At 37.9% G+C, this 13,788-nt stretch overlaps 2 protein-coding genes and 1 long non-coding RNA gene across 3 annotated transcripts in view; 1 reads left to right on the top strand and 2 right to left on the bottom strand.

Moving 5' to 3' along the window:
• LOC111870173 (zinc finger BED domain-containing protein 1) overlaps positions 1 to 13,762 on the top strand; it is a 32,852-nt gene extending 19,090 nt beyond the window's left edge. The window contains exon 9 of the transcript XR_004513622.1: positions 13,742 to 13,762. The gene's annotated coding sequence lies outside the window, so the exon portion shown is untranslated. The remainder of the gene's footprint in view (positions 1 to 13,741) is intronic.
• The window catches only part of LOC117282767, a 26,838-nt gene that overhangs the window by 9,382 nt on the left and 3,668 nt on the right, over positions 1 to 13,788 (bottom strand). The window lies entirely within an intron of this gene.
• Positions 6,255 to 13,788, bottom strand: part of LOC111870175 (transmembrane protein 138) — an 11,072-nt gene continuing 3,538 nt past the window's right edge. Inside the window, exons 2-5 of the mRNA XM_023862245.2 lie at positions 8,136 to 8,208; positions 7,882 to 8,056; positions 7,679 to 7,799; positions 6,255 to 7,401 (exon numbers count right to left, since the gene is read on the bottom strand). Coding sequence (XP_023718013.1) covers positions 7,693 to 7,799; positions 7,882 to 8,056; positions 8,136 to 8,208 — 355 coding nt within the window. The 3' untranslated portion in view covers positions 6,255 to 7,401; positions 7,679 to 7,692. The remainder of the gene's footprint in view (positions 7,402 to 7,678; positions 7,800 to 7,881; positions 8,057 to 8,135; positions 8,209 to 13,788) is intronic.

The following is a 13,788-nucleotide window of genomic DNA, read 5'->3' as shown; positions in this document are numbered from 1 at the left end:
GACAAACGCCCTGAAATTGAAGAATATTTGTCCACTAGGCCCCTATTTCACACCCATGGTATGGACAAAACATGTCTTTGCGGTTGAATAGTTTCATTCTATTCAAAAAGAACACAACAAACGAAAAATACAAGAAGAGAAATTACAGATTCAAAGATTTTATATTGGACTGTGTAGAAAAATGACTGAACCAAACAAACAGTGTGGAGAGGGAGAAAAGTCAAGGAATGAAGTGGATGACGAATTTATTGCGTCAGACTAGAGTGCAGTCACGCCTCCGCCCTCGACCTTGAAAAGGCCACCAGTGAAAGAGCCAGTAAATCGTCTAGAGGGTGGCTTGAAAATTCACAAAATGGTCCATGTTCCTCCCAGTAACAATAAGAAGAATGGTGCCCTGAGAAAGTGTCGCTTGAGTGCTAAGCACAAGGTTAGAAAAGAAACAAGTATCATGTGTGCAGGCTGTGGTGTGGCTCTCTGCAAACTTTCATGTTTCAATGTTTATCACATGAAGAAAAACTAATAAAGAGGTATGGAAAGGAATTTATTGCATAATATATTGTATTTTAATTAGTTCCTGAAAATTTCGTTTTTAAAAACCAATTTTTGTTGAAGTTGTTTAGGAAAAAGTAACTACATGCATTTTAGCGACATAAGGTTTAAATGGCCTGCCAGGACAGGGGTGGGATTTAAATACCCTTCGCGCCAGTCAAAGAGTTAATACTGTTCGTCCCGAACAATTCCATGGTCCAGCATTCGTCGATCCATTGTTTCACATTCATTCTCGCTGGGGAGGCCGGTACTTCTACGTTACCGGCTCCTCCTCTGCTTGAAGTATCTTTTTCCGTTTTGGAGGGGATCAACCCTCCACAAGTTCCATTTCTTCATTTTCGGTAACCCACTGGAAATTCCTACTGTTCGATTCATGATTTCCAGCTCTAGCATCTTCTTGAGAGTCTTATAGGCTGGTCCTATTTTTCCCAGAGGTGATAGATGTCTTGAGCTGAACCCTCCGATACTGATCGCGGTTGCTCTCTTCTTTCTCTCGTATAGTAGCTGCTTGCCACCTCAGTCCTTAATTCCATTTTTGCATTCAGGTCTCGTTTGATATCTCCTCCCAAGCATCTGTTCTTTCGGGGTTCCTTGTACCACATTGCCATTGCTTTGTAATGCATGTGTCCTGCACAGCATGTAATCTTCTTTATGGCTGCGGTTACTTCTTTCCGCGGTGCACAATTTCTGTGGGTCATAATTTTTCTGAAGATGTTCCTCTTGCACCATGCCACTGTTGCATGACAGGACATCTTCCTGCAGGTGGCAGACAACTTATCCGGGATCCACAATCTCCTCAGGTCAGTTTCTTCGGCTCTCCGCATCACCCTGCAGCTTGCTTCTTCCGTTCTTTGACCAGTTTCAGTATGGTGTCTTCTATGGGGACTTCTCGTTGTTGGGCCACCTCAGGTTTCATTTCCACTGAGGTCAGCTCTTTTTCTTCTAGACGCGCCTCCATCTTTTCTGGGCAGGCCATCATCTCTTTTTGGGTAATCAGCATCAATTCTTCAGGTTCTCTGACCGGCATTACTTTGGCGTCTTTTATGGGGACTTCTCGTTGTTCTGCCGCCTCAGGTTTCATGACCATTGAGGTCGGCTCTGCCTCTTCTAGATGCGCCTCCGTCGTTTCTCAGCAGGCCATCGTCTCCATGTCTCTTTCCGGTTTGGTTTTGGCCACCATCTCCTCCATCATTTCCTTCAGTTCTCTTCAGTTGGCCTGTCTGTCATCCTCCAATCTGGCCAGCAATTCCTTGTCGCTGATCTCCGCCTTTTCTTGGTTGGCGTCTAATTTTCCCATGAAATCTTCGTCTGTCTCCCCCTTTTTCTGCATGTCTCGTATCTCCTTCAGCAGAAGTTCCAACATCAGCTGTGACTCCATGTCTTTTTCGCGTGGTTTTTGTGTAAGTTCGTAACCACTTCTGACACCAAATTGTCATATGTTGGGTGTATAACATGACAAAAACTTCACACCATTCTGGATCTAGCAAATTTATTCCACATTCGCTCTTACACATATACAATTCACAATCTCACAACTACTGCCATCAGCAGTATCACAATTACTTCTCCTGCCATTCACTCCGGCAAATGCTAGACTGCAACTGACTTGGCAACTTCACAATCCGCACTGTGTCACTCCTGATCATACACTCTGGTCACATACTGCTCAGCCAGGTTCTTTATACTGTTCCCTGTTGCCTCGTGTTACAGCAGTGTCCCCTGTTACGTCACTGTGGAGGAGGGGGGCAGAGTGTTGACTGGCCTGTTACCGTAGCAGCAACAGCGCTCTGATGCTGTTATGTCACCACTGACGGGGGAGGGGTTGTCCTACATAGCGCAAATAGGTCACATTATAATCATATGTGTTTTTGACTAATGAACTGGCTGTTTTATACTTAAAATGCATCTTTATGTCCCAGCCATTTCAGTTCACCTGAGTATACTGGTGCACAACTCTTTACTTTTGACATAATAATCAAGAAAAATACTTCTACACAATATCATTGGTGAGCCCAGTGCTTCAGTGTTCAATATATACACAACATTTGCTGATGGATACAGCTGAACTACTCAGTAAAATCAAGATCAGTGAATCACCAGCTGTTCATTAGCTGACTGGAAACAGATCAATGGTTTTAGCCAGTGGGTTAAAAAAAGAAAGAACAATACCACAAATCTGGGAATTAGGGAAGATCTGAAGGTAAAAACACTATAGAGAAAAGTAATGAAGTTAAAGATACTGTGATATGGACATGGGTTACACGCAGCTGAGGAGAGCATTCCGCTGGCAGTATAAAAAATGATGAAGATTAAGTGACCTAGAACTAGATTGAGACCATATTATGGGAGATACAAAGAAGAAAATAAGAAAGGGTGACAAAATATGTGCAAGAAGCATAGAGCATGAGAATGGAAAAGAATGGAAAATATTTTGTCATACGGTGATCCACTTGTCTGGAAACATCAGGAGATGATGTTGGAAAAGAATCTTCACAAAACTGCCATGACTTTCTGACCATACATCATTTAAATTTCTACCGTTAACAGTATTTAAATAGGAACAAATCCATCCTTCTTCAGTCTTGCATAGAGAACTGAATTAAATGAACGAGGACCAGAACACAAGAAAATGAAATAACTATATTATATTTAAGCATCCTGTTGCACTATACACTTCTATATGTAATAATACAAATGCTGTCGTGAATGCAACAATTTATTTGGTTGTAGTTCTTTGTCTTTTCTTCCTCTACATTACATGTTTCGGCCGCAACCAGCCATCAGAGGTATTTTTCACTATGTAGCTGTCACACTGCATACAATCTAAAATCTAAAACACCAGGCTGTCAGTTTTGTTTAAAATCTCGCCAACATACACTCGTCAATTTGATTTTAGAATTTCAATTTAAAATTTTAAAACTTTTAAAATTCAAAGTTTAAATTTTAATACGCGTATTAAAGATGAGCAGCGACACACACACACACACAGGGAGCCTGCACAGAATAATACGTGAACAGTGCTGAAAATAAGAAATGGCCGCTGCAGCACATATGGACACAGAGCGGGTATCCCTATTAAATTTTGAATTTTAAAGGTTTTAAAATTTTAAATTGGAATTCTAAAATCAAATTGACGAGCATATGTTGGCAAGATTTTAAATAAAACTGACAGACTGGTGTTTTAGATTTTAGATTGTGTGCATTGTGACAGCTACATAGTGAAAAATACACCTGATGATGGCCGGTTGCGGCCAAAACATGTAGTGTAGAGGAAAAAAAGACAAAGAACTACAACCAAATAAATTGTTGCATTCACGACGGCATTTGTATTATTACATATAAAAATGAAATAAATCAGTAACATTTACTAAAAAGCCATACCTAATTGCTAAATATTGCTAACAGTAGATTCTACAGAGTTCTGACGATGGTGTATAACACTCAGAATTACTGGGATTTTGGACCTTTTCCATTGTCCAATATTCTGGAAACTAGAAAATACATTTCGGAAACTAGAGCTGTTTCCGTCCTCAGGTGAAGGGGTGGGGAAGACACCTATTTTATCGCATATTTTCTTTTTATCTCTGCCAAATTAGCCTGGTCTTAGGTGATTAAATAGCTGTGTGAATCTGAAAGGGGTTGTCCAGTGATTGAGGTTAGCTCTTCCTAAGGGACCCAGCTGAGGTGCCTTCACCTGAGGACGGAACTGGATCCAGTTTCTAAAACGTGTTTCCTTGTTTCTAGAATACAGGACACTGGACCAAGTCCAAGAACCCAGTAATTCTGATAACTGAAATACAGAAATACTAGCAAATATTATTTCCAGCATAACTTTGCACTGTGACATTAAAAATGGAGGGAATAATGTAATTCTAAATGAAATGATGAATTGGTGATTAAAGAATTGGTTACCCTTTAACTATCATGTGGCACAATGTCCCCCCCCCATAAATGCAAATTCCATACATTATAATCATGACAGCCCACCAACTATTGTTTCCCTTTGAACAGTGCTTAATATTCAGGCCTGACAGTACTGTCAGGTCACTCTCTTCACACTAGCAGAGAGAAATCTACAAAAATGGATTCATCTGATTTCTCAAATACAAATTTTGCAGCTCGTTCAGTTGGCCAGTTGTGGACAACTGCAGTTTTTACAATGAAATTCGTCAGTAAACCCTTTAACCTTAGTCTCTATGAACTATTTTACAGTGAAATGTTCATCATCACATCCCACACAATAAGAATGCAACAAGAAATCAACTACCATTGTCGACTGTTTTCACATTTACCTCAGTATGTTACCAGAAGATGAAGCTGAAAAATACATGATTCTGTATAATTATGCAAGTTTTATACACTTCAGTACATAATAAGTTAGCGACTTTATTTAAAACAATGAATTTGGAAGTATTGTACATAGAACTGTGTGTCATATAGATTCATATTTGATACCCTGTTGTCATCTTGACATTCCATTGTTTTGTTGTCAAATAAAGTCAATATTATAGCCAGCTTTGTGTTTCCATGGATGACCCAGCATTTGCACCAAATGGCAAACACAGCTTGATTTTGACACTGGCTGAAAATAGAATGTAATAATGATGGTTTAAATCCATCTTGGGTCCAAAAATTATATAGTGTGGTACAAACTGGCAGAACCTGATATCCAGTGTAGTTACAAAAGTTCCTTAAATATGTCATACTGTGACATTTTGCTGAAAGCCAAGGCACACTGCTAGGTAGTGGTGCAATTAACACATCTCCATGACAGCAGTGACATCATACAACAACAAAGCAACTCCTGGACCAGTGTTTTCTGTAGGTCAGTTGCAACTGTCACATCATACTGTATCACAGCAGCTGCAAGAAAAGGTGTTTTCCAGTGGGTCCATCCCAAGGCTGTATCACAAGCACCAGTGGGACAAGCCAGCCAGAGACAGCCTTGAGATGGCAGAGTTAGAAAAGTAAGAGATTGGTGTGAGATGGCCGACAGCTTGCGAAGATGTGAGCCCAGGAGCAGAGGAACATCCACTGCTGGAAGATGTTACCCAGCAGTACAATGAAGACCATGATTGGGAACAATATTCTGTGTGTGACAGTGATTTGTGAAGTGTAGTCACAAGAGTCAAAGAGTCTTGAGACAGCAGTCAGTGCAGTTCATGAGCCATAAGACTGTGAACAGTAGCGCTTGTTAGAAGACTGTGACCAGGCAACACCTAGTTGAGAGGTGAGATAGCCACCACCCAGCAAGGATAGAAGCCACTGTCCGAAGAACCTGGGAAATTTACGGTGTTGGAAACTGTTACCAGACACAGCAGACGGAAAAGACTTAGCGCGTGCTGTATCAATTTGTTAAGCATGTAGATCCATGCAACTGCTATAGTTAATTGTAGTTACGATCTGCAAGAATCCAATTATTCCAGTTACCAATCCAAACCCCATGTGTAATCACATAATACATGATAATATTGTATTAAAAATATGTATAACATTAATTTTACTATTAGCTAAAACTTTTATTTGAATATGTTTTGAGCCAGTACCTTACCGCCATCTTTGAGCTGACTGTCTAGATAATATGGGACCCTCAACATCTCACAAACCTATGAGCCTTCACGGCCTGTTACAGGGATAGCTTTACTTTTACTTTATGTTTTGAGCCAGTGGATATTTATTAAGAATACATAGAATCCAGTATAAAGTAATGGCTTACATTATTTTATATGAAATGTAATTTGGTACAAATTTTAATGAGACCATCAGTTATTCAACATATACTATATTCAGTCAAAACAGAGCTGTTTCATATAGGCAAAACGTTTTGCAGTTATTTTCAAACATCTATAGTACATCTAAATTATTCACCAAATAAATTACTGTTCTCACAAAAGTTGTACAAATTATCGACAGAATACCAGTATTTTGATTTGTTTCTAAACATAATTGCTAAAACATTCAATTAATCATAAACACCTACATGAACCCTTTCAAATCCAGTTTTAGGTATTAGAATATCTAAAGAGAGCCTTTCAGAAACTATTCTTTCAAGGCACATACCCTTGAAACAGCCCTATCACAGCCATCAAAGGTATTATTTTCTTACTTTCTTTTTATGCAAATGGACAAACACACAAAGATTGGTAAACTGTGCAAACACTTGCTCAACACAAGATTTCTAATGTCTTTATGTTCATGCTTAAGACAAGTGGCACCGACAGCAAAATGCTGAACCATCTGCAGCTCAGTTTAACATGTGAGTAGTTTTGTACATATCTCGCTGAAAAATTCAGATGCAAACACTGGTGAAATCTTTTGAAGCTGAATGTTTCTAGTAATTTTTTTTTATATTACTGTAATACTATTTGAGGTTTCAATTTTATTCATAAATTACTAAAACACATTATTACCATGAAGAAAGTCGTCTTCTGGGATCTGGCGCTGTGTATTCTTGGTTTTTAGCTGCAATGCAGCTACTGCTCTGTATTCGCAATTCAACTCACCTGCCCTGAAGATGGAGGCGATACGTTCCTCCGAAACGTCGGTAAAAACCAAGAATACACGGTGCCAGATCCAAGAAGACGACTTTCTTCATAGTCACTGCCGTGAAAACCTCAAAACTTACACATTATTGCCATATTTATTGTATCATGATACACAGAAAAGCTGAGGTTGCTGCTAGAAATTGTCATACAAAATAAAGATGCTGACTCTGGACTGGCACAATATTCATCATAATTACTTCTTGCCACCATGTCCCTTGACTTCTTCACGTAATTCAGAGAAGATCACCCTGACTTCCTGTCATATTTTTGGCATCCACTGCTGGACACAGCCAACACTGATCTGTTTCTGAAATAAAAGTTATAAGTTGATCAGACTGGCCTGCAAAAGACAGCAAGTGAGATCATGTCTGTTGGAAACCTAAGCAGCCCTCCCTTCAAAGAACCAAGATTGTCTTCCTTTTCTGCCAGGGTTCAGGGGAAGGAAGGAATGGACTGACAGGTGATTCATGAATCTTATGAGAACTGATTATACAGCTAATGACAATGGAGATTATGCATACAGAGTAACTTTTAAATAATAATATTTCCAGCTTTTTACATTGGAAAATATGTAACAGAGGTACCTTAAACTTGGGTTTCATGACCCATCATGCTGCTGTTTCATCCACCCGAAGTCCTCATAGAACCGAGGGTCACTAATTCGCAGCATCGAGCGTTTGTAGTGATAATAGTACAGCACAGCCACTGCAAATGAAACAAATGTCATGCTTATGGAAACTAACTCAAATGACTGCACCTTCACAACTTTTCCGTGGGTACTACTCACAAAGTCTCTGAATAACATATAGCCAGATCAGACCACTTGGCCATATGTGCCCCAGTGGATGTCCCCATCGTTCACTTAGCGACCAGCTGTGTAAGGTGATAGTCAGGATGAGATATGCCGTGCTGATGATAATTGTAGCTCGGAACCGGTCATACAGCAGTTCAATCAGACCAGCCAAAAATAACATACAAGCAATATTGAAATATAAATGTACATAAACTCTTAAAAGGACATAAACTACTGAGGCAACTTACCTGGAAGGCATACGTAGAAAAAAAACTGAGGACCAGTGAAATCAATGCAAATATTAAGCAAACATCTTGAATTCTGTAAAAAAANATGGAGGGACGTCTACGTAGGCCGCTTAGAGAGAGATAGAGAATACTAGGCCATCAAGAAGGGCACCAATCTGCTGAGAACATCACATTATNTTACATCATATTATAAGATATCCTGTCCATAACCCAGTGTCAAACCTTGTCCCTAAGGTTCATCAAATAACAGCTTCATAGAAAATAAATTTGAACCCAAATTAAGTGCCATGTTAGCATCTTCCTCAAGATTTGTGCTGCTCCCAAAATGTTCATCTTCTGCAGTTCTACACTGGAATGTTTACCAGAAATGTCTTCTAAATACTTATGGAATTGTCCCGATAGGCTTCAAATTGCACTTATAATTNAGAATACTAGGCCATCAAGAAGGGCACCAATCTGCTGAGAACATCACATTAGCTATCAATATCATTATTCTAAGGCCACGCCATAGCTTAAGCGATTAGTCGCTGGCTTCCCACCACTGTGATCTGAGCAAGTGGGATTTGTGATGGACAAAATGGCGCTGGGGCAGGTTTCCTCCGAGTACTTCGGTTTCCCCTGCCAATGTTCATTCCATCAAATTCTCCACAAATAAGAATGTAAAAAATTGTAACTATTGTAATTTTAATCTACTTATATATCAAATTGTTAATATTCAGAATTAACTTGACTTGTCATATATCATGTACAACGATCTACAGTGACGAAATAAATCAATCAATCAATCAATCAGTAAATCTTTGTATTCTTGTACTTTTCAGCTTGTTTCTTCACTCTATTTCCAGCAGTTTGTACAGACATTTCAACCTGTAAACATGTTCAACTTCTGTGTATGGGTATGATGTCAGTTTTGTTGCAAGGTATAGTTTTGTGTTATAATTTGTTATTTCCAAAGTATAACTTTATTACCTGACTTAAACTGGCACTGGCATAATGTTTGAACCATCTGTCCCTTACCATTTTCCCTCTTAGTGTTTACAAATATTAAATGCATGTTTTCATAACTAGGCTATAGGCTGGACCATCAATAAGTATAGCTTTGATTCTCAGCAGGGACAAGAGATTCTTCTTGCCTCCACAGCATCCAGATTGGCTCTGTGGCCTAGCCAGTCTACCAAATAGGTGCCTGGGGCTCTTTCTCTGGGAGTAAAGCAGCTAGGGCATGAAAATGACTACTCCCCTATTACCTAATGCTGAAGTACACACGAAACTGTACCTCCACTATCCCGTATATCTTGGCATGATGCCCAGTGAAGGACAACTTTAGTTCACTTCACTTTATAGACGAATGAAAACTTATGGAAGGCACATTCAGAGATTCACTTGTAAATATCCATAGAAGGGGTTCCCACAAAGTTGTGTGTAGTTGTGCATATTAAAGCCTGTCTAAAAGTGGTGGATCATTTTGTTTGTAAGAAAAAGAAATAATCAAAGCTGAATATGATAACTGAAGAAGTTTTAAGATATTCAGGTACGATTACAGAACAGTCCTTGCAAATTAGTCCTCAAAGTCTCTGCATACCACACGTACTCACATACAGCTTTGCTTGCAGCCTGTTCAGCCTTTCTTTTAAAGAAATGTACTTCTTACAACATTGGCATCAAACAAGACTGTCAGACGTTCATTGGCATGAAGTTTCACACAGCAGAGACCTATCCATAAGATTATTTACTTCCAATTTCTGATACAGAGGCATTATTTTTGGCCAAAATTTTGTGTAAGAGGAGTTCCAATGTAGTCCTTGTATGTGCTGTGTTGCTAGTTTTGCTAGTTTCTAGGCAGCGCCCGCTGGTAGAAGCACCAAGCTGGAAAATAGAGTGGCTTAAGTTCTGGTCCATAAAAGAATAGTGAAGCACAGTTGCATAACTCAGTCTTCAGTGCGATAACACTAATTATCACTGATAATGACATATTGCTAGTATTCAGCCAACATTATAATTGTTTCCTTCGGACTGTCACAACCCACATTACACAATGTGACACCTTCTGTACCCCATTTATCTCAGGCAGCTAATCAGACATTTGGCAACATGATCCTTCTTTCACTGGATATCTGTTCCATAAATGTTTGAATGAAGAAAGTGGCTGAATGCTTCTGCATCAGCACTTGAAAGGAATGCTGACTACCACAGTCTGTAGTGCTCTGAGTACCTTCATAGTTTCTCACTTGGTGTCATCTCCAAGTGCCTTCATAGTTACAATCAGTGATGTGTGGCAACTGTACTACGTATCAAATTTTGGCCTTTTTGAACCCATGTCACATTTTGCAAGCACACATACATGGCAGTATTTGGATGTACCTCAAAATTTGCTACAAATCCTACCAGTATAACAATTACACTGGCTACACCACAATTAGATATGCTGTATCACCTCCCTTATGCAAAGCACCATAACAGCTAACATGTATGTCCAATGTGCTGTTTTAACCTTTAAACGCCGGGCTTTTGAAATGGTGGTAAGCCTTAGCTGGCCAGAGTTTATTTAAATGCCAGCTGCTGGTGCGCGTTTAAATGCACGTTGCTACTCTGCGTTTAAATGTCTGTTCCTTTTAGGCACTTAAACAATTTTAAGCAGTGTGTTTAAAAATGCTGTACCTAACACAATTTTTATGACAAATGGATGGAATTAACTTTGTCTGCATCAGCAAAGAACATAGTGTCGCATATTACAACGGAAGATTTGAAAAATTTTATACAAAAAGTTATAATCTATTATCAATTTTTTCTTTTAATTTTGATGTGTACTGCAAAATTGGTGTCCCAGTTCTTCACAGAGTTATTCTGCATTATAAATTCGTTTCTGTTTGTAACACTTGACAAATTTTAGCAGTCCGTGGTGCCATAAAACAGATGGAAGCAATAAAATCATTTGATTCTCTGCTGGAAAACCTTACATCTCTGTAACACTCTTCAGATTTTTGAATCCTTTGACTGACGGACGGAAGAATGAAAGCATGTCTATTCAAGAAATAGGTAGAGGGTTCCCTTCTTCAGTGCTAAGCCCTTCCGTTACAGTTACAAAAGATTATTGCCCTTTCTATGGGCGTGATATACAGTTGCATCGTGGCTGAGATACAGAGTGCAATCTGTTTTCTGTGCGTTCGTAGTGAAGCCGAATACTTTACTTTCATTTCAGCCTATATATACATCAAGCAGATAACAACAAAAAAGGTATGTACATCAAATTTTACTGTCTATTTTTAACATATTAATCTGCAGAATTGCAATAAAAGTACTGGCTCGTGGATGAGTTTGGTCATAACTCATACATATACTCTTTTTGTTGTTGTTCACTTAGGTATCATTTTAATTCCTCTATTAGGGTTTTACTCAAGTCTGTCTGGTAATTACTACATTTAAAAATAAATATTTAGGACTGTGCATGCACTTCTACTAGCGGCATGTGCGCGCGCTTCTACTAGCGGAGTTTAATGCCCAACTGGCCAAATGGGGTACTTTGGCCACGACAACCATACTCATCACTGACACGATTGGGGCACTTCAGCCGTTAAAGGTTAAGAAATGCCATCCTCTAACTCCCTGTGGGTTCTGTTTACCTCCTGTCTCGCTCTCCGAAATACCACCTCAACAATTACTGAAGTATCTCAATGAAAAGCATGGGATTGGGCATTAAGTGTATTGTGGCCCATATATTTCTTATTCTCTACCATGCAGAACTGTATTGCATTGCATTGTATTGTATTTATTGTAAGTTCAAGAGATCCAAAGATGGATATAGAACATGCCATAAAATAATATACAGCATAGAAAACATACATAGTTATTACACAACTACACAGTACAATGAATACAACAATAATAAAAGTTATCTATTTAGAGATTCATCCACAGTATAAAATGTATGAGTGTTTAAGAAATGCCTTAATACAGCCTTAAACTTTTTAAAATTATTAGGTGTGTTCTTGATCTCTAGGGGCAATTTATTAAATACTTTTACCCACATAATAAATTCCTTTTTGATAACTAGTTAAATTAGCTTGAGGTAGATACAACTCTTGTTGTACTTAATTAACTTGTTACTTAATTTTTTTACAAGTAAATCAATATGATTCTTCCATATTAAGGCACTATCAACTATAACTCCCAAGAATTTAGTACTGAGGGTATTGTTAATAAACTTATTATTATGATTTATTGTAAAAGTATTTGACATTATTGTCTTAATTTTGAAGTGAATACAATGTGTCTTGTTAAAGTTTAAAGATAATTTATTAGCTCTAAACCATCCATTTAAGATTTCAATTGTTATATGAATATTCCTGTTAAAGTAAAAGTAAAGTAAAGTAAAGCTATCCCTGTATAAGTATAGAGATATTTCTGGATCTGTCAAAGGCATTTGACTTAGCTGATCAATACATATTGCCAAGGAAGATGACAAGAATGGGAATAAGAGGGGTTGCACTAAAATTGTGTCAATCATATCTAGAAAACAGGGAACAAAGAGTGGAAATTACATATAGATGTAATGAAACTAATGAAATCACAAATTATCTATTGCGAGTCCCACAAGGTTCTGTTCTCAGACCAGTGTTGTTTTGCTATATATCAATAATCTAGAAGCCGGCATTGAACATGGAAGACCAACGTTTTTTTGCGATGATACTAGTATTCTTATAGCAGGAAATAGTGCTAATGATGTCCAAAGGAAAATAAATAAAACAATAAATGCACTCACACAGTGGTTTGAAAGGAACAGATTAATTATTAATAAAGAAAAAACAATAGCAATATCCTTTCAACTTCAAAAAGTACAAGTCGAATGCCCATCAATAAAGCTCTATGATGCAGTCATCAATTATACAGAATATACAAAATTTTGTAGAGTTTGGCTGGATAAGAATCTAAGGTGGTCTGCTCATACTCAACAACTAACAAATAAATTATGTAAAATATGTTTTGCCTTGCAAATAGTCAAAAGAGTATCAGGGTTAGAGTCTGTTCGCACCTTACATTATGCTTATTTTCAATCCTTGTTATTATATGGACTGATATTTTGGGACAATTCAAGAAATGCAAAATTCATCTTTAGGTTGCAGAAGAGAGCTATTAGAGCTATGATACAAATCCTGAAAAATATTAGTTGTAAATAATATTTTAAATCGTTATACATATATTATCTTTACCATGTCTGTATATATGAAAGTCTAGTTTACATAAAAACCAATTTGAATGTTTTCATATGCAATTCAGGAATACACTCCCACAATACAAGGAGAAAACATGACTTGTTCATAGTGCCATGTTATACAAAAACAATTTCAATAATATTGGACTTTGTATGTTAAATCAGTTACCACAGTATATTAAAGAGATGCCAATACTATACAAGTTACTTTGATACTTTGAAAACGTTCCTACTTGATCATTGTTTCTATAGTACAGACAAGTTTCTCTTGTTTGGGGACAAATCCTAGTTCTAATCACTTGTAACCATATATTTCAAGAATAATTAACTTGTACATTTTAATATTAGTACATGTTATAGGAATGCCTACTGCCCTGTTCTGTATTTTTTCTTACAGGAACGAGCTCCAGGATACCAGGGTATTTGTGCCGGGACAGAAGGATC

Source organism: Cryptotermes secundus, unplaced genomic scaffold, assembly GCF_002891405.2.
Source record: "Cryptotermes secundus unplaced genomic scaffold, Csec_1.0 scaffold779, whole genome shotgun sequence".
NCBI lineage: Eukaryota > Metazoa > Arthropoda > Insecta > Blattodea > Kalotermitidae > Cryptotermes > Cryptotermes secundus.
The sequence above is the reverse complement of the archived record's forward strand: the minus strand, read 5'-3'. Positions and strand labels throughout refer to the sequence as shown.